The following is a 22383-nucleotide window of genomic DNA, read 5'->3' as shown; positions in this document are numbered from 1 at the left end:
AAGTCAAATAAGAGCGTGGCTGAACAATGTCCTCTGGATGTTTCACCAGGTGTGTAACCTAGGGCCATTCCCTCAACTCTTTCAGCCTCAGCTTCCTCATCTACACAAGAATGTTATGGTACCTGCCATACCCAGTTGTTGGGAGGATACACGGTGATGCATACACGGTACCTGGTACAGTGTTAAACACACTAGGCACTTAAAAGAAAAAAAAAAAAGCTCTATTCTCAGTGCCCCATGTCTTAAGTGATGTCAGACAGGCAGGTCGAGGTAACAAGGAGAAAGGGGGTTGAAAGCATGAAGCCACATGGAAACAATGGCCTCGGAGTGCACTATGCATTTTGAAAAACAGGAACGGGGAGAAAAGAACTACAGTCTTTTTCCTTTTCTTCCTCTCCTCTCCCAATGTTTCCTTTCTCTGCACTAAATGCAGTTGTTTCCTTTTCTCTGCACTAAACGCAGTTTATAATGCAGAAATTCCCGAGAGCCTGTCAAAGGGACCTTTTAAGCATACCTTAGTATTTACACAAAGAACTGTGTTCCGTGTAGATATTTACCACAATCATCATGAGTTTGTGACACAGATGTTATATTCTTAAGAAGGGGAGCTTAAACTCAGGAGCAGTCCCCATATAAATAAATGAATACATGCTCTGTAGAAACTAAATCTATCGATTAGTGATTTCAAAATTTCTTCCAACAGTTTTTGACACGATAAGCCAGGTAATGTTTATCAAATGAAATATTCTAAGTACATGATTAAGGAGACCTTTGGACAACCAAACTCACTTTCAGGTTAGTTTCGACACTGACAAAATGATAGTCAAGGAGAAGTTTCCCAGATGGCGTATAATTTCCTGTCAAGGATTAAGGTTCTACCCTTTCTTGTTCTCACCTCCTCAAGGACATGGAACTGGGAAAACTGTCCCAATGTTCGCTTCTCTAATGGAAAAAACATGTGCTTTACAAAAATGAATTTCACTGATTTTTTTTTCCATATCTAAACTATTCCCATCCTTCTAGCATAATTCCTTTGAAAACCTCTTTGCTTTAGGACTGACTTAGCAATTCTCTCAATGCAGCTCTCAATGCACAAAGCCTGTATTATACAGGCCCTCCCCTACCTGCTTATTTTCTTTTACATCCATCAAAACCAAGGCTTCTAAGGAAAGTCCTAACTACTGGGGATCTTGATTTTCTTATACTCATTTAGATAACGTTTTCCATTCAGCTCAGCAGTGGTTGGTGACACTGAAGCTTATTTTGCTCTAGAATCTGAACAATGAAAGAAGTATCTCTTGCTCCAGTCTGTGTGTGTGTGAGTGTGTGTGGAGGGGAGATGATAGGGAAAGGGCTATACACACTTGGCACTCTCTCTCCTGAAGAAAGCAAAAGACCTGGGGGGAGAACGGGGCAGCAGTGCTCAGTTTCGTGTAGCACTGGAGACCAGAAGACCAGCCTTTGGCACCTGGGCCATTGAGGAGTACCCCAGCCATTACACGCTTGCCGATGTAAGGACAGGAAGAACTTCTCTCTCACGTTCCATAGCTTTCCTGGGTCCTCCAGTAACTCCCTCCATGAACTAGAGGACCTGAATAACCAAAGGAACAAATTCACCATTTCTGTTGTAACCAAAGAGCAATGCTAATTGTTTTCTTCCCTCTGTTCTTGCCAAGTTTCCATCAGAAAACCCATTTAATGTGACCATAGGGCCTGAAAAAGAAATAAGCAAAATATCTATTTTTGTTCATATCTATTTGCTTACATCTATTTTTCTTATAACTATCTATATCTAAATGTAAAAATATCTATTTTTACATTTTTAAAAAATCCATAAGTTATCTTCTAACATTCTGATAAACATAAGTTTGATTTCAAATCCCTTGTCTTTATATCATACCACATATCCATAGCACAGAATGAGGGCAATCCAAGGATACAAGGCCGGATTCTTCTCTCAGTTATCACATCTCACCCAACACAGTAAAGACTGTGGAATTACTAATAATCCAGCGGTTTATTAACGCTCCTTATCCTTGATCTACTCCATTAATTCCCATCTAGCCACCTATCAAATTCTCTAATGTTGCCTTCTCTATAATTCATATGGCTTCCTTTCGTTTGAAATTATTTCCCACTACTAAAGCTATCAAACTGACTTTCTCCTTCCATTTTGTCACCTATGAGAAAGATTTCCTGAGTAAATGAAAATGAATTCTCTCCATCTTATCTAATCAAAAGCCGTTGTACCACAAGCAAAAAACAATAAACAGGTGCTTCATAGTACATAGAGCACTTTTGAGAATAATTTATATAATTTGATTCTCACTGCCCAGAGAGAGTAAATAATTTCCTTGAACCGAACACCAAATAGATAACAAAGCTAAAACTACAAGGTGGCCACCAAGTCTGAAAGCATAGACAATACAATTTCATAATGGGCTATAATATTATATCATTAAGCCATTTACTGCATATTCACCTATGTTTCCAGACTTGGTGGCCGCCCTGTAAAACCCAGATTTCCTTGAACCGAACACCGAATAGATAACAAAGCTAAAACTACAAGGTGGCCACCAAGTCTGAAAGCATAGACAATACAATTTCATAATGGGCTATAATATTATATCATTAAGCCATTTACTGCATATTCACCTATGTTTCCAGACTTGGTGGCCGCCCTGTAAAACCCAGATCTTCTAGCCATAACCTGTCTTCCTTGATTCCCTGCACGTTTACTCTGAAGCACTAAAGAAGGCAGCAGTCAAAGGAAAATACCATCCTTAAATTGGATGATATTTAAAAATTTATAAACCAGGTTTCACAGTCTGTTCTCCAACTTAACTTCACAAACACATTGTGCACGGAGACTAAAGGAAGCAATTAATATTCTCTCAGTGCCTACTATATAAAACCTCACTTCCTGGGAGGGCGCGCGCAGTTAAGAACTTTTTTTTTTTTTTACCTACATTATCACACTTAATCCTCGCAATAGTCCCGTGAGGTATCATTATCCTCTTTTTACAAATAAGGAAACTGAAGATTCTAAGAGGACAGGTCACTAGCCCAATGTCACACAGTTAGGCAGTGGAGGAGCAAGGATGAAGCTACGTCACCTGATTCCAACTGCAGTATTATTTCCACTACCCCAGTGAACCATCCTTTACATGTTCCATAAAATGCCACTTGCTGACTATTTCACTGCCTTCTTCCACAGAGAGACTTCTTCCTCACTGCTTCTAAAAACTAATCATAAGCAAATCTATAGTCTAAGCTGGCAAGAAGAAAAAAGTTCCTCAACATTGCCTGGCACATAGCAAGCACTAGAGAAATGTCAGCTAGGCTTACTATTATTATGGAAAGACTGACTATTCCATCTTTTAATATAACAGTTCCATGTAACAATATTCTTTTCCTCAAGCAGTGCTTTAATACTAACAGAATCCCTTCCTATGCATGTCAAATCAGTATGAAGAGTCATTTTCATTCAGACTAAAATTTTACCTTTGGGAAATTTACAGTTAGAGATGTATAAGATCATAAGCATATTTTATAACCAAGACTACACAAAAACACTCTTTCTCCCAACTAAAACTACAATTCAAAGTGAATTCAACGAACTACATCTTTATATATATATATATATATATATATATTTTTTTTTTTTTTGATGTCGACCATTTAAAAAATCTTTATTGAATTTGTTGCAATACTGCTTCTGTTTTATGTTTTGGTTTTTTGGCCCTGAGTCATGTGGGATCTTAGCTCCCCGACCAGGGATCAAACCTGCACCCTCTGCATTGGAAGGCGAAGTCTTAACCACTGGACCGCCAGGGAAGTCCCACTACATCTGTCTTGAGGCATGGAGATGTCATGCAAAGAGCCTTGAATGACATATCAAAAAACCAAGATTCAATCTCACCTCTTAAGACTAAGCATGTGACCTGCCATGACCCTTAACCTTCCTGAGGCTCAGAGTCCATCATCCACCTTACCTAACTTGGAAGGTTACTTTGATCATTAAAGAGGTCAGGGATCCCAGAGGGCTCCTCATCTCTTACCTAGGGCAAAGAAAGTTGGTTTCAGATTCTTTTAGTCAAAGGGCCAGGGGACTGAAGTAGAAACTGATATTTCCAAATCTGGTTTAAGTAAACCATCAACAGCCTGTAGGCAAATATCAAATAACTGGGGAAGCCAGAGGAGAAGTGAATTCACTATCATCCAATAGGCTAGGTCCTCCAGAACATCTGAAACACCCAACTGAAACCAATACCACAAACGGGCTTTGTTACAGTTTATAGAAATTGGATCACAATGAACTATTTATGATTATATCATTTTTTAAAAAATTGGCTAGCCTGGAAACCTAGATACTGAATGTTATTTCTATGGGAAACTGTATTTCATGATTCAATTCAGAAATCCAAACACTGGGAATGTATCTTATCTCTTTCCAGTTCCAAGAGCTAACAGAGACTCCCTTATGATCCTCTTTGGCATATTCAGGCAGTCTCTTTCACTCTTTGGGCCTGTGGCCATTCAGATATGAGATGTCAGATGGGGACAGTCAGGACATAATAACTATATACCACCTTTCACTTTTTTTTGGGGGGGGGCAGGCAGTATCACAACACATTCCTATTTATAATCTCACTTTATCTACAATTGCCCAGTGAGGTATGTAGGGCAAATACCATTATTCCTCATTTTAGAAATGAGGAAGCTGAAGCACGAAAGTTTCCGTGACTTGTCCAAGGTCATAGCTTGGCAGAACAAGAATTAGAAGTCAGATCTTTATTTCCCAGCCCAACGCTCTTATCAACGAAACATCAACTGCTGAGAAAAGGGGAGTAGGAAGTGAAGGTGATTGTGATTTATTGAGACTTTTTGACTAATTTCGTCTGGCTTTGTGAATTTTCATTAATTTCCTTCTTCATTGTTACCTGATGAGTTAGTCACTAAAACCATAAGATCAGAAAGTATAAATTGTTTTATATTATTTCCTCATTGTTACAGATAGATGTTCAAGTTTAAGTGTTTCATAATAAAGTGACTCAGAGACTAAGCAAGCCCAATCTACATGAGTCACTTGTTGACGTGTTACATGAGATTTCTGCAAAACTCTTGGGGCTGGGGGCAGGGGTGGCGGGGCAGAAATAAGCATTTACCAAAAAGATGACTAAATTAAGGACAAAAGGTGAGGGTAAAACTTACACATTTTTTCCTTCCAGTTTAAGCTGTGGCATGAGAAAATAAACATGAGGAAATAAAACACAAGTCACCTATTACCATTTATTCGGAATTTGGGAGGTTTAGAAGAGTTCACCAGTTTAAATCAGCATGTGGTGGACCATTTTTGAGACAAGAGAAAGAAGTTAAAAGTTAACAGGACAGAACACTGAGCCTTTGCCTTTATATAGCACTTCCACCTCTCAAGTGCTTTCACATAGGTTATCTCATTTCTTAATCAAGAACTTGCTCTGTCATAGGTAGGTGCAGATATTACTAGGTTCATTTTGCAAACGTGCTTAAGGTCAACACAGCTTTTCAGTAAATAGGTGTAGAAAAAAACACAATAATTAAACTGAACAGTAACACGGAACAACTTACTATTGTAATGGGATCGTACACACTTTACCTTACAAAGCCAAAACATTTTCATTCCACATTCTGGCAGAGCAATACCATTACTATTATAGAAAATGTGGCATGACATATTCTAATTTCACCTATATTATTTATAGGTGCTTTAAGTAATATGTTAAGTATTTCTCCTAAGAAAAAATTGAGCATATGATATTTTTGCTTAGGCTTTTAAAAACACTATGTAACTACACCTCATGAGCCATATTTAATTTCTGATTTTGTAAGAGGGATGCTCTCAATACACCCGGCATTTAGTCCATTTAGAGCTCTGATTTAGCATTTCATGTGGTTTTACTGGCTTCTGTGTCATGGTAGGGGCTAAAATAAACCTCAGGGTGACAGAGAATAACCTGATGGGTGGAGAGGGTTTGCTCCTCACTACCAGTAACATTCCAAGAATCACAAATAGATGAGACAATTGGAAGGCATTGAAGCATGTGAGACCCCTGCATGTCAGCCAAGGGGAAAGTAAAAAGCAAGCAAGTCAGGACGGCTGGAAATCAGTCACGTGATGCAATTTTATTAAACTATTCCTGGTTACTGTTTTCAATTTTAAGTAACAATGACTTGGTCTTTCTAAATATCATTTTCTTTTTTAAAAAATTAATTAATTAATTAATTTTGTCGGGGCTGTGCTGGGTCTTCACTGCTGTGCACGGGCTTTCTCTAGTTGTGGCAAGTGGGGGCTATTCTTTGTTGTGGTGCACGGGCTTCTCGCTGTGGTGGCTTCTCTCACTGTGGAGCACGGGCTCTAGGCAGGCGGGCTTCAGTAGTTGCAGCATGTGGACTCAGTAGCTGTGGCACGTGGGCTTCGCTGCTCCACGACATGTGGGATCTTCCCGGACCAGGGATCGAACCCGTGTCCCCTGCATTGCCAGGTCGATTCTTAACCAGTGGACTACCAGGGAAGTCCAAAATACCATTTTCTATTAGAAGGTAATTGAATGATTATTTTAAGATGAAATAAAGGAGAGAAGAAATAACTAAATTGATTTGGTGAGGACAGCACATAAGGATTTTCACTATTTTAAAGAATCCTATATTATGTGACACAAATTTCCCTTTAAAAAAAAAAAAGAGGATGGGACTTCCCCGGTGGCGCAGTGGTTAAGAATCTGTCTGCCAATGCAGAGGAAACGGGTTTGATCCCTGGTCCAGGAAAATCCCACATGCCGCGGAGCAACTAAGCCCCTGAGCCCCAACTACTTAGCCTGTGCTCTAGAGCCCGCAAGCCACAACTACTGAAGCCCACAAGCCTTGAGCCCGTGCTCCGCAACAAGAGAAGCCACCGCAATGAGAAGCCTGCGTCCCGCAAGGAAGAGTAACCCCCGCTCGCCGCAGCTAGAGAAAGCCTGCGCGCTCAGCAATTAAAACCCAAGGCAGTCAAAAATAAGTAAATAAATAAATTAGGGGGAAAAAAAGCCCCCAAAGAAATGAAATTTCAGAAAGTTCAAGTGGTTAAAATATCAGGCTGGCCATGACACAAAAGAATGAAAGTCACTATTGCTAGAAGCCTGATGCTTTAAGGGAGAAACAGAATAAAAAGAAATCCTCAGCATTCTCTCAATGACAGTTCACTGGGCACTGGCTCCACTTCAGAATGAAAGAGCTTTCCTTACCAGTAAAACTGCAAACTCACACAGGGCTTGAAAAATTAAATCCATTTACAGTCTCTCCATTTATACACTTTCTTTTCTTTCATTTGTCAATGATTCACACAGATTACACATTTGAAACAGAGCTGACAACGTGCATATGATACATCAGAGGGGTAAATCCAACACATTTTTCTCTCCCAATATTTGTTCTAATGGGTGCTACTAATAAATATTATTTAAAGATGGAAACGTAAGTGAAATATTTCTCTCTGTGCACTTGGGTATATAATTATGCTATTTCTTGAACTATCTCGCTTACATCTTTAAGGAATTTTTGTTTACTTTAGAAAACGTCAAATGTTGTTGGTGAATTACCAGAGTTTTCACTTAGTTGTCTGGTCCGTATCTCTAGTGTGGCTCCGGCTCCATGGCCATTAACTAGCGTATGTTAAAGGGAGCAATCTCCTTCTCGTGGCTACAGAGAGAAGCAGACTTGCTGATCAGGGGACTTCACATCCAACTGGCCACATGCCGTGCAGCTCACTGGCCTGCTCCCCATATTCTGCCCAAGCCTTTCGGCTTACGGCGCTATGAGCACCGAGTGCCCCCCAACACCCTCTCTGCCCCCGTTACCAGAAGACTCCGGAGGGAAGAAGCCCTTCCTTCAACCTCTCAAGGACATAATCATGTCTGCCCTTTCCCAATGGTTTCCTGCAGCCTACTCTACTCTCTAAATTTTAACTCAAATTTCCTCTTCAGATACTATTTAAATTTGATCAAAGGAAATGACTTCTCCTTTACAGACCTCTCTGGGCAACTTTATAAATGAGTCTTGACAGAACTGTTTTAGGTGCTTTCATGCTATCACTTTTCATCGTTTCCAGAACTCTCTGACCTATATTCTATCACCCCCACTTTAAGAAGAAACTGAGGCTCAGAGTTAGAGGGTAGAAAAGCCGGAATTTAAGCAAAGGCTCTTCTCCCTTACTCTGAATTTCTTAAGCGTGTTTTTGTCTGTGTCAAACTATTTCACTGTTAGGACTATTTTGTAGCTATTTTATATACACATGTCAAGAGGCTTCTGTACCTTCATAAGACTAAGCTTACTATTGGCACTAACTGAACAGCTTAATTATGAGATTAATAAACAAGCAACTGCTTTCAACTCCACACTTTGCAAATGCATTCATTTTACAGTGAATCTTAACATCTGGTGATCCATTCCGTGGTTCAATCTATTTTCCCATCTCTCTTCTGCAGTTAGCCTACACTCTTTCACTGCCCATGAGCACCACTGCTAGATAGTCGGGAAAGGCCAACATCTCAAGATCTTTAATATTTATCAAGTACGGTGAAGAGTTTAACATGGAAGGAGGCTCAAGTGATTATCTAAAATAAGAGTTTGATGCTACATATGGACTATGCCCAACGTCAGAAATAAGCAGGAGTTCGCTATATTAAAGAACATTCACATCATTTAAATAATTCAAGTGGGACTTTCCTGGTGGTCCAGCGGTTAAGACTCAGCTCCCACTGCAGGGGGCGTGGGTTCGATCCCTGGTCGAGGAACTGAGATCCCACATGCCGCGTGGCACAGCCAAAAAAAAAAAAAAAATTCAAGGAGTTACCTGCCAGAATTGCCCGGTACCACTGAGGCCAAGGTGTTCAATAAGCATTGCATGTTGTGCTGAACCAGATCTTTCAAAGTCTATATGCTTTTTTCTGTCCACACTGCTGCTGCGTCCTTTCTACCTAAACTATCCCCTCCTCTCTTCATTTCCTTGAAAACTTTTCCTTCTCTCCACTTTCCTGAACCAATACCCCACATGGGGTCTTGTTTACTTCAAAGAGAGATAGCCAAGCAACCACTGAATGTTCTTAAAAACGTTTCTTTCCTCTTTTTCACTGTTGGAATAACACATAGTCTTTTCAGAGGCCTGGCCCTTTCCTGATCTTCTGCATAGAAACATCTTGTAGGGTCCATTTCAGGTAGGGGGTTTGATATACTCCCCAGTTCCCTGGATGCCACAAAATCTCTACCACAAACTGCTGAATCTATCTTTTAGCCTCTTCTGTAAGGTCCAGCGATTGAGACTATAGAAGCATTTTCCAAATTGGGTTCTGTAGAGTACTAGTCCTTCCCCCAAAGAGGTTTTCAAATAAGGTTAGGAAATTACTAAATATCCCTCCTTTGGAGAATCACAATGCATAAAAGCATATTAAAGGCTTTGGAGTCTTTAAGGACATTCTTTTAATCAAGCACTCTCCAAACTTATTTGACCACAAAATCCTTTTTTCCTATTATACTTACTCACATCCTGATTAATTAGTATCACAGAGCAAACTTCTGAAAATGCTGCATTAGAGGCACATTAAGACCCAGTACAGTGTAAATGTTTTTATAATTATGAATAAAATCCAACACTTAGTACCTACAAAACACGAAGATGGATTTCTATAAACTACCCATGATAAGGAGTCTTAATATGGCACAAGACCAGAATGTTCACCTATTAGTAGCTACTTCACTTGGTAACCTAAGAGATTTATATCTGGATTCTTTCCTATAGAGACAACTCAATTAGTGAAATACCATATCCAGTCCTAACTCTCTCTGTTAGCATTAGAAAAAAATGCTACCAAACACAACCTTAATTTCGGAATAACTACAGAGGGAGTTCTAAAGGAACGGAATAGAAGTTAATTACCAGTAATCACACATTCCAGGGCCAAGAGGCTGAAGAGTGAATACCTATGTCAACTTTTATTCCCCCTGGTTAATTTCCACATCTGGGCAATATTCCTACAGATGAAAAGGCTTATATGTGGAGCATCTGTTAACTTTGACAGGAAAGGTGTTAAGAGACCACACACCATCATGGAGGGCAGGCAGTGGAGAAGAGGGGGATTCCGCAGTACTTTCCCACTTGGCTCCAAGAGATTCTCACTAATTCCACTGTCCTCTCTCACCTTCTCGCTATTCTGCTGACAACAGTCATTTCTCACGCTCAGGAATCTTCTGTCCTCAACTGTCATAATCCCAAACAAATTTACCCTCCCTTTCCTCTTTTGTCAATGATTCACAATGTGAGGTACATACTTAGATGCAGTCAGAAGATGGTGATAGCCAATAAATCACATCCTCTGCCCTGGAACTTTCTTCCGATACTGTAAATTTTTAGCTTTCTAAGTGAGAAATGCTCCCCAAATCTGGTATAACTAAAATAGTAACTCCCAACTTACAAGACAGCTCATAAGATTTCATGTTAAAGCAGAAGATGTTAAGGTAACTTTAAAATAAGACTTACAAAAGGCAAAGCTTACCAGTTGATGAAGGGTGAAGGGTGAAGAGGCAGAGGGAAGTGATATTAAAAACATTCTAAACTAGTTGCATAATGTCAAGGCTGAGGTAAGTTACACCTTTGACCCACCTTGTTCTTTTATTATATCTAAGATTGTGTTGGTTTCAACAACTTACATGACGTATATTTCCACTCTTCTAACTCTCAACATACTAGTTTTAAAATGCAGATTAAATGTTCAGGTTAGCTTAGCAAGTAAAAGTCACAGTACACAGGACATATCCATGAAGAGATTTATAAGAAACAACACAAGCAAACCGATCCAACAACTAACTGCCCCTGTTAGGTTAAGAAGAAAAATATCCTCCCTCCCTACACTTTTGGTAGGAACTGTTATAAAAAACTGATTTAAAAAACCGCAACAGGGACTTCCCTGGTGGCACAATGGTTAAGAATCTGCCTGCCAATGCAGGGGACACGGGTTCGAGCCCTGGTCCGGGAAGATCCCACATGCCACGGAGCAACTAAGCCCACGCACCACCACTACTGAGCCTGTGCTCTAGAGCCCGTGAGCCACAACTACTAAGCCTGCGCGCCACAACTACTGAAGCCCACGCGCCTAGAGCCTGTGCTCTGCAACAAGAGAAGCCACTGCAATGAGAAGCCCACACACCACAATGCAGAGTAGCCCCAGCTCACCGCAACTGGAAAAAGCCCGTGCAGCAACAAAGATCCAACGCAGCCAAAAATAAAAATAAATAAATAAATTTATTTTTAAAAAACCACACACACACAACAAATATGTGGCAGCAATCTGATTTAAATGCTTTCAAATCTTAGATAATCTGCAAGATGCATGTAACCCAAAAGAGTAGTAGAGGAAGGTGAAGAAAATACAACACTCTGGATTTTCCATAAAGTAACATGCTAAAGTAGCACCTACTAAAAGAACCATATACAGGTAAAATCTGACAATTCTTCTAAGATTCGAAGTTTGTTGCAGTAAAATTGCCCAATTAAGTATCACGATAAAGAAAATGCAAAGTATAATGTGAATCCTAAGCTTTAGTTATTTTTGCTAAACTCTAGAACTAGACTGCTCATCAAAAAGCACAGAAGGGCTTCCCTGGTGGCGCAGTGGTTGAGAGTCCACCTGCCGATGCAGGGGACACGGGTTCGTGCCCCGGTCTGGGAGGATCCCACGTGCCGCGGAGCGGCTGGGCCCGTGAGCCATGGCCGCTGAGCCTGTGCGTCCGGAGCCTGTGCTCCCCAACGGGAGAGGCTACAACAGTGAGAGGCCCGCGTACCGCAAAAAAAAAAAAAGCACAGAAAAAATATATTTTACCACTGACAGCTAATAATATCTGCAACTAATCTGAACCTGTTAGGCCATTTGTCATTTAGCTTCAGGGGGCCCATCCTTTCTCACTATGAGAATTAACAATATAAAAAAGTTGCGAAGACCACCCCAACAATAGTGGTGGACCCTTTATCATCTCTTATTTGAAAAAACACATACCTGAGAATAGATTTGAGGATTCCTTGAATTAAGCTGGTGCCCACCCTCTGGAACCTGAAGCCCACGATGGACTCCACGTTTAGTTTAAAACCATCACATAAATCCAGAACCAGAAGTACCCAGTACACAGTATTACCACTTTTATTCCATACATGATAAAGAGTCTCACTTCAAGAGGGATAACCCATGTGACCAGTGAAATGGCTTGAGAAGCAGAATACTGGTAATGAAATTATTCTTAAATCAACTACTGCCATAACTTGCTTTACTAAGCACAGTTCCTGGCACATGGTAGCTGCTCACATCTGTGGGTGAATGAATCCTCGACCAACCTTAGGTAGGTTACTCAACTACTCTATAGACTTTAAACTTTCTATGTATAAAAGTCAGCTTTCTCTGGCTTAATTTTCTCGAACTAAGCCTTTGGATTGATCAAGGCACTCTGAAACTCTGACACTGAGGAAAAAAAAAAAGATGCTTCCATTTCAGGCAAAAGTCACATAGACAGGGAAATATATCACGATTCCCATGCTAAGGCTCATTTGACTTTCATCTTAGATTCAACATCACTTCATCAAGAAGGAGTCCACTAACCACCAACCTACTCCCCCCGCCAGCAGATATGCCCCCTGAGTTATTAACTCCTTGAAAACTTAATTTTCCCTTTGTAGTACACAGCACAACAACCATTAAATAACATCTGTATTGTTCTTGGTTAAATGTTTGTCTCCCTCTCTAGGCTTCAGACATTCTGAAGGTGAGATCATATGGGCTTTGCTGATTGACCTCCTCTTTCTTGCACCTAGAAGTACCTGGCACACGGATGTTTAGAAAATATTTGTTCAATGAATGTTTGAGAACAAAAAGCCAGCCAATGGTGCCCCTTCAAGATACTCAAATAATAAAAGCTTAGAAATCAAGGAAGGGAACGTTAGGTCATCAAAAGCTAATGTTCAGAACATCACTCTGTTCTCAACATGAAACTGAGAGAAGTTTTTCCTCAGCAGTAACAGCAATAAAAGAAGTAAGTGTATCACAGTATATCTATGTGCCATTTTATACCTTTCAAAACACTTTCATCACGTGTGGTCTCACGACTGAAAGTCTCCAAAGAGTTCATACAGAAATTCTGTTTACGGTTCTACATGCTTTAAAGAGTTGTGACAGGTATATAACCCATTTATCCTGAAAGTTTTTATAAATAACTTATAGACTGTCTGGGAAATTTTTTATTTTCCCCTTAGGTGCTCACTGCATGATATGCCCTCTACAAAACAGCTGGGACAAAGTCCCATTTTTTTTTTTTTTAAGTTTCAGAGCACTGAAATAAATACTGATTCCAAATAAAGTCTTCAGCTCTATTCTTCAGTTCAAGCAGCTCTATTTTCTTAAAGGACAAAGAAAGGTAATCTGAGAGCTTCTGTTGGATGCCAAAGGGACTTCCCAGGGATTGTTGGTAAATTGAACCACATCTAAGGTTCCAAAGTAAACTTCTAAAACCTTTTCAGCGGTGTATAACCTTCAGAATTCTGTAAAGGTGACAGCAGGAGCGAGATCTTTATTTAAATGATAAACTTTAATGCTCTTTGATGATGAAAAAATTTTTTTAACTTTCTATGACTATATGAAAATTCATAAACAGAAAGACCATGGGGTGGATGAGAATCTTGGCAAATGATATACGAATGGAAGTACTGCAGCTCTTAAAAGTCTATGACAGGGCTTCCCAGGTGGCGCAGAGGTTGATAGTCTGCCTGCCGATGCCCTGGACATGGGTTTGTGCCCCAGTCCGGGAAGATCCCACATGTCGCGGAGCGGCTGGGCCCGTGAGCCATGGCCGCTGAGCCTGCGCATCCGGAGCCTGTGCTCCACAACGGGAGGAAAAAAAACGTCTATGACAGAGCAGAAGTGAAATAAGACTCAACAGGGGTTTGTACTTTCTGTATTCTTTCCTAATAATCTGACTTAAAACAATTTCTTTGTTTTAGAGATCATAAGCACCTCATACTGTAAACTTTACCAGCTTATATGTATCTAATCCTATATGATTCCTGAATTCCAGAGGAGGACAGGTCAAAGCCAATAAAAGTTTTATTTCAAAGCCCTGAAATAAAGTGAGCAAAGTACTCGTTAAGAAAGATCCAGTTCCACCTTCCTCAGGACTATGTTTGGAAATCTGGGTTTGTAATAACATAGTATCTTCATCTCCATCAAATTTTATGAATGTCAAAGTGTTTGATACACAATATCTAACCTGATTCACGTAATAATCTTGTGAAATAGGCAGGCCAAGAATCTTACAGATGAACACGAGATTCCGAGAGGTTAAGTTTCTTGACCCAGGATCATAACTTAGAAAATGGAAGCACCAGGGTTGGAAGAATTTCTGATCCCTAGACCATTGCTATTTCTATAGCATAGAACAGCTATACCATCTGGCCTCTCTGAATCTGCTGTTCATTCTTTATTCCTCATCAAAACAGGCAATAAGATAGCAATGTCCATAAATGTCCATACTATGTAAAGAGTACATAGTATATAAAGAGGGTAAAATATTCCCCTTAAAATAATGGTCATATCCCCACTATGTCCCTATATGGTTTTAGGTCTTAGAAATCTTATTAAACTATGATTTGCTATTCTTGGTCTCATATCAAGCTTATATAGAGAGCACAACTTTGCATGAGAAAAAAACACAATACGGATGTGTTCTCTTATTAAAGACCAGGGACCCTCCCGACAAGCATTAGAAGCACTAAATCCAAGTTACTCCATAGTCTAGCATAAGGTTAGGGCTGAAAAGCTGGATAAAACTCCAACTATATTCTTTCCTGATTAGTAGGGTGGGTATAATGGGATGCGGCCTCAGGACGAAAGAAATGCTATTAACTACTGAATGTGTGTGAGGGTGAGGGTTGCTTTTTCTTTTTTTTTTAAATGAGTGACTCAGTTTTTTGAAGGGGGAAAAGTCCAATTCTTCATGTAAAAATACCTTACATATCTGTGAATTCTAGGGTTTAATAGAAAAAAAAAAAAATCCACATTAAGTTCTTCAACTTCCAAAATCTGTTTTCTTATCTATAATGTACATTGTGCTGTTTTATTTGTAAAACATCAAGGTTAAAGATAGAAAAGCCTATCAAATAACCTCCATAGAATGTAAGGGTCAAGGCAGGATTGATCTATACAATAAGCCTAACTCTGATCTTTGGTAACAAACACACTTTATTCTATAAAGTCAACCTTGTTCTTTTAAGGTAGTGGTTTTCAACCTTGGATACATAACAGAATGGGTTTTAAAAAAATACTGGTGCCCCAATCCTTCTCCAGATCAATGAAATCTCTTTAGTGTAGGGTAGGGACTGGCTGTTTCTAGGGGTCAGCTGGAGTTGAAAACCTCTGGTCTAAGTGCTTTGCTATCTAGTTTAAAGAATCTAACATGGTGCTTCCCTGGTGGCACAGTGGTGGAGAGTCCGCCTGCCGATGCAGGGGACACGGGTTCATGCCCCGATCCCAGAAGATCCCACATGCCGCGGAGCGGCTGGGCCCGTGAGCCATGGCCGCTGAGCCTGCGCGTCCGGAGCCTGTGCTCCGTAACGGGAGAGGCCACAACAGTGAGAGGCCCGCGTACTGCAAAAAACAAAAAAACCCCACAAAAAACAAAAACAACAAAAAAAATTTTAAAGAAAGAACAAAAAAACTGCATATAACTATGAACATATATACTCATTTAACTATAGCTTAAGTATTAAACCATATTCAAAAATTTATCTCCCATTGAATAGTAGCCAATCTTGTAAAACATTTTATTTTTGGAATTTTCCCATAGATATAAGTAAGAAAAAGCAAATAAAGAAACCGGAAGTACAAGACATCCTATTACACAGGTATATGAAATCAGTTCAAAGGGGAGTTTCCACTGCTCAGAGGACAAAGCACTTCTCAGAAACATTACTGCAATCATACTGCTCATTTCTTGCTCAACACAGTACTGATGAAAAGGATGTTGCTATGTTCCCACCTTAACTGCCTTATGTGTTGTTCCTGTGACATGCCGGAGCCAACAAAGACAAGTTTGGCTTCTGGAAAAACCAAAAGGCCACGCTTCTTTATTTATAACCTTGCTCTAAAACCTCTCCCTATTATCTGATTCTATGAATTTTGCAATAGCTGCATATTAGTTAAAGCTGGAGAATGAGTAACTAAACCTAGTCTAAATTGTATGCTTAAGCAAATATAACAATAAAAACAAGTCCTATGCAATTTGAAGCATTTTATAAAAAACTATTCACATTCGAAGGAGGCTTAGACTAAAAAATTCGAGACCAAATGATGCGAGGAAATCTAAAACAGATGTAATATCCTAATTAAACCTAGGTGGCCTATCTGGGAAAATATTTAAGATTCCTATTCTATGAACTTCCTGATTAAGAAGAGATTCATACCTACTACAGTAAGGATAAGAAATTATTAAAGGTTAGAAAAGAATTTTGATTTGTTTTTCTAAGTCAGTGAGCTGTAACCAAATATAACCAGGTGAGTGGTATAAACTTACATGGTTTATTGTAGACTGAACAGCCTTTAAATAATGGTTTAGTTCCCGATCCATCATTGCAAATTCAACCATTGCCTTATCCATACTGTATTCACTACTCACTTCAGCTGAAAAAGAAAGGAAAACAATGATCATTTTCCATTTAAAATGCCGTATTTGGAAAAAGCTGTACCAACATAATTTATCAGTCAATGGTCTATCTAAATGATTTTGTAAAGGTACTGCATATTTTTTTAAATGCCTTCAATACATTCCTGCTTCATTCAAAATTCGAAGACAGCCAGTAGAAAAAGTCTCAAAGGTGGAAATGTAGACTCAGACTCAGGAGTTCCAGGCTGTGCCACCTACCTGGACAATCTTAAATCAACCACTACACTTTTCTCAGCCTCAGATCCTTCATCCATTAAAGCAGCCCACTTATATATCTGCACATGAACCTCGTAGTATTGTTAAAGATCAAATAAGGAAGATTTCCACTTCTAGTAATGGTAGGTTGGGTTATGTGGACCAATCCTCCTACTGAAGACAACTAAAATGACTGGAGGGCTTCCCTGGTGGCGCAGTGGTTGAGAGTCCACCTGCCAATGCAGGGGACACGGGTTCGGACCTAGTCGCGGAAGATCGCACATGCCGCAGAGCAACTAAGCCCGTGAGCCACAGCTGCTGAGCCTGCGCTCTAGAGCCTGTGAGCCACAACTACTGAGCCCACATGCCACAACTACTGAAGCCCACGCGCCTAGAGCCTGTGCTCCGCGACAGGAGAAGCCACAACAATGAGAAGCCGGCGCACCGCAGTGAAGAGTAGCCCCCGGCTCGCCGCAACTAGAGAAAGCCCGCACGCAGCAACGAAGACCCAACGCAGCCAGAAATAAATGAATAAATAAATAAGTAAAATGATTGGATAAAATAGGAAAAAGACTAATCTCCTTAAAAACAAAAGGGTCACAAGATAGTAAGAAACAACCAGGGCAAAATTAGGGAAAACCAAAAAAGAAAGGCTGAACACAGGACATCAAAGTTGCATACCCTCCCCCAGTAAGCTGGGTCCCCACTCGTCAGAATAAAGATGAACCGGAAGTAATCCCACTCTGCTCCTCCAGGCTGCAGGGAGGTTGGTCTTGGCCACTGAGCAGAACATAGGGAAGAGAGAGAGAGAAAACAAACATGTTTCTGAAAAACTGTTATCAACAAGCCACAGCCTGGGTTTGCAGCCTGGGTTCCCCTCACCTGAGTGGTGCTGGGAACCTGAGCCCTGATGTTGGTGGGAGGTGGTCTCACAATGAAAGTACCCACACGTACTCCCCTCTGGAAAAGACACTTGTATCTGAGGCCTCAAATAACCCTACAAATAATTGTTAAGGATAATGAGTAGATTACAGGGGAAAAAAAATAAAAACAAAACAAAACAAAAAAGCTTACAAGGAAAAACACAAGAAAACAAGCCAAAAAGAGTAAAAATCAGCAGAAACAGATCCCCAAATGTTTCAGATATCAGTCAGAGCATGAAACAACTATACTTACTATATTTAAAAATTAAAAGACCCTCAGGGAACAGGAGACTATAGAAAGCGACTAGTAGATTGGAAAAGCAAGATAATATTCTTCAAAGTGTTTTTAAACTTTTTTTTTTAAGCTCTAGACACACAATTTAATAATAGATCGGGAAACGATAGAGAACACAGGATAATAAAAACATTAATATTAAAAAAGCTGAAAGAAATGAAAATAAAACTGGAGTCCTTAAATCATATTTGGGGAGGCACACACTCAAAGACTCTTCATTCAAATAACTTAGCTCAGGCAAAAGGCAGTATTTCCTGTCTACCCTGAAGAACAATACAACAGTTCATCTCTAAGTCATGAAATAATATAAAAACCACTTACATTTGGCTTTTAAAAAATGATTTTCCTGGACTTCTAAATTATGCTTTAGTTTTACAATAGTCAATTATAAGCACACTCCATAAAATATCTTCTGGGTTAACAAGCTTCTGGTAGAATATCTCTTGCCTTGTAACAATCAGACTTCACAGAATATACATATACCTCAATATAAGCTTTTTTTTTTTTTTTTTGAGGAGTGGGAAGGGGCAGTGTTTATATAAGAAAAATTTGTATTTACATTCCCCAAATTAAATACATTTTTAACAAAGCGGTATATGAGAAAGGTCTCAAGTCATATTGCATATAAAATTGTTAGACCGTTTGAAAATGTCCAAACATCAATGAAAGAGACATGTTGCTTAGCTGTTGCTGGTACCAACGTGTATCTATTGCCATATATACAACAACTGTTTGTTAAAAATCCTATTAATTGCTTGATGATCAGGAAGAGAATTTTAAACAATTTATATCCCAATAATGATGGGTTGTGACTTATACAGGCATTTTACTGTATATAGTTACATTTCAGTAAATTGGTTAGGGGTTTGCGGTTGGCCTGTAATTTAATTTTTTCCCTTTTAAAATAATGAAAAAAAGAAAAATTTTTTAAAAAAAGAAGGGCTTCCCTGGTGGCGCAGTGGTTGAGAGTCCGCCTGCCGATGCAGGGGACACGGGTTCGTGCCCCGGTCCGGGAGGATCCCACATGCCGTGGAGCGGCTGGGCCCGTGAGCCATGGCCGCTGAGCGGACAGGCTCCGCAACGGGAGAGGCCACAGCGGTAAGAGGCCCGCATACCGCAAAAAAAAAAAAAAAAAAAAAAAAAAAAAAAAAAAAAAAAAAAAGCCTTATCTAGTTAAAGGAAATGATGATGATGATGATGTGTGTGTTTTTATTCCTTTTCTTAGTGGAATCAGTATATTTTATGTGTAATGGATTCTGATACTGGGATCATTGAAAAAGTGGGTCAAGCTGGTAACCTGAGCAAAGACTAAGAGCATAAACTGCTTTTGCAAAAGTGCAATAATTAGTGGCAACTTCCACCTAAATAGAAACTCACTAAAGGATGTATCAACGGCAAAAGTCTTTGAAGTATGAGAAATAAAAATTTGTCAGGGGCTTAAATCAGTAGGAATTGACATAATGTTGGCAACCTCCCTCTGGAATTAAATGAGTTAATTTTTAAAAGCACTTAGAAATATGCCTTCGACATTAGAGTTTTCAAAGTAAGCAGGATGATGATTCTCATTATCAAGGCCCCTTAGACAATAGCACGGCTTGAACCAGATAACAATTTTAAATACAAGGCCAAGGAGACCTTCCCTGCAAAGGAGAACGTGAGCGATGGCTGCCAGTATTTGATGGCATGCAGCCTCAGGGAAGTACCTGAGGAGGCCAGCTGCGGACATGCAACCTCAGCTAAGGCTCCAGGGCCCAAGAATGCTGGGACAAGCTAAAGAACCTAAGTGGTGAATAGTGCCGCCTGAAGCGACAAAGGGAAAACACCAGAAGAGAGCAGGAAGCTACTCCTGAGGAGAACCGAGAACCACACCACACCACACCTGGAAGTGACGCTCGCTCAGTCAGATAACTTCAGGCTCAAGTCAATGTTTTCACCTGCTGGGGAAAAGGGCTCGGAGAGACTAGAGACGGAAGACGAGAGACTCCCACAATGGCATCTGGAAGAGGGGTCATGAGAACATCCGTATCAAGCAGTTGTTAACCCCTGTCTCCCTTATTATTACAATAAAGACTCTTTCTAAGTATGTTGTTTGTGTTCATGTTTCAGAAGTACCAGGCAAAGGAAGGCACAGGGAACGTGTCCTGTTCCACTAAAGAACCGAGGTGGGGAAAGAGAGTAGTGTTGCATGAAAAAGGCTAAATAAAGCCCTGAAGAGCTCAGGAGGAAAACAGGGATAAACACATAAACAGGGAGTTTGGCTGTTGACTAAAAAGTGGCTGGGCCGTTGGGGAGGTGCCGAGAGACTGACCAGCTAGAGGTTCCTTGCTCCTTTAGTCCACAGTGTATAAGCCCACTACCAAAATTCTCCCACTGTCACAGGGAAAACCCTTCCTAAAAATCCACACCAACCAAATCCTACACATCCTTCAAGGGCTGAGCTCAGGCCCTACCTGCTTTTAAACTCTGCCAGCCTAGAAGGATCTCAATTAATTTATCTTAACAACTATACTTGATACTTTTTCACTTTGAACCATAAACAATCTTGTTTTCTTATATGAATTTGTCTCATTTTTCCAAACAAACTTTAATCCATTTGAGGGCAAGAATGATGGATCCAACAAAGAACTATAGGAACTCTTCCTTCAATATTCTTATATGGCCATCATATAATAAATTTGAAAATTAAACTTTCACCAAACTAAAAATTGTCCTGCCTCTGCTATTCAACTGAATTAAAATGTAAAGAACACATGTAATATAAACTTATTTGCCTATTCTATTTTCAGTGTGATTTTTCCACAGGAGAAAGGTTGGCACCAGCGCTGAGTGTGGGGGCGGAGATTACAAAAACGATGTTAAAATTCACAGAATGACAATCTCAGAGAGGCAAATATTACTGTAGCACACCTCTGCAAGCCAAAAAGTATCTGCAATGATAAAATATATGTACATAATAATAATAGCTGTACCTAACAATTAGTAAGCACTTTATTATGAGCCAAGACTACTTAGTGTACTGTGTTTACATTAAACCTCACAGCAGCATTAAGAGAAAGGTAGTTTTAGCTCCACTTTATATATGAGAAAACCGAAGCACCAAGCAGTTGAAGTAACCTGCTCAAGGACACAACGGTAGTGAGTGGCTGAGCTAGGCCTCCAACTCAGACCTTCTAGCTGCAAAGTACGTACACTAGCCTCCTGTGCTAAAAGGTGCTTAAACGTGAGAAGGAAGGACAAGCACCTCCAACTCCTCCGTGGCTATCCAGGGAACAAACCCTTGGGGTGGGGGGGGGGACTGGGGGGAAAGCCATGGTCCCGAGCTTCATCTCAGCTCCCGGTGGTCTTTTCCAAGTAAGACACTGGCCGACGCCACTCAAATACGATCGGGCCCGGTCTGGGAAAAGCTTTCCCAAATTCCTTAGTAGAGGAAACCGATAACAAAAAGAAAATGATCTTCCCCTTTTAGAAGATTGCTAAGTTTTAACACTGGTGAAGACAGTGATCTTTCCCATCAGCAAGGCTAATTGGAGGGGCTATAAAAGTAACCAAGTCACCCACTGAACGCTAGGAGAATAACTAAGTCAGCTCTAGCAGCCGGTAGGTCAACCTGTGCCAGGCCAAGAGCACCAGCAACAACAGAGGTGGAAGTAGCAGCCACGCAAGGGCAGCAGCAGAGTGCTGTTTCAGGGGAAGGGGAGAGCCCTGGAAGGCTTCACGTGCAGAGGTGCTTCTGAGTGGAGCCCAGTGTCAAAACCATTTCTATTATCCGTGTCTCTGACTGACCTCCCCTGGCCAAGCGGGGTCTGGGAGTCTAGGAATATTCTCGTTTCCTCAATGTGCCATTCAATAAGCATTCATTTAGTATAATCAACCCTTGCTTGTGTTACTCAAATGAACCTAAGTGATACACCTGAACGTTCATTGACGAGCCAATAAATAAGTGGGGAGGTCTCCTGGGGAGAGCTCGGAGACTCGGTGCGACACATCTGGCACACCGATTAAGAAACTGCTCCAAGAAGCTAGTTAAATAACTAGCTGAAATGTGTCCCCCTAACCCCTGCCCCAGCAAATTAGGGCACAGATAATCTTTGATTTATATTAAAAAATTGTAACTGTTTCTGTAAGTACGCCGGTGCCGTGGCAAATCTGCCTCGTCTGAACCGGTGGCCCTGCTCAGCACTACCCCAAACACCACGGACT

The 22383-nt window shown here is 40.3% G+C and overlaps 1 protein-coding gene across 4 annotated transcripts in view; it reads right to left on the bottom strand.

Moving 5' to 3' along the window:
* NSMCE2 (NSE2 (MMS21) homolog, SMC5-SMC6 complex SUMO ligase) overlaps nucleotides 1-22383 on the bottom strand; it is a 221352-nt gene that overhangs the window by 156601 nt on the left and 42368 nt on the right. For all 4 annotated transcript variants that reach the window (XM_059043179.2, XM_067017870.1, XM_067017871.1 and 1 more), the window contains exon 3: nucleotides 16621-16727. In XM_059043179.2, the coding sequence (XP_058899162.1) occupies nucleotides 16621-16727 (107 nt within the window). The remainder of the gene's footprint in view (nucleotides 1-16620; nucleotides 16728-22383) is intronic.

The sequence above is a fragment of the Kogia breviceps genome, chromosome 17 (genome assembly GCF_026419965.1).
Source record: "Kogia breviceps isolate mKogBre1 chromosome 17, mKogBre1 haplotype 1, whole genome shotgun sequence".
NCBI lineage: Eukaryota > Metazoa > Chordata > Mammalia > Artiodactyla > Physeteridae > Kogia > Kogia breviceps.
This window is presented reverse-complemented; position numbering and strand designations above follow the sequence as displayed.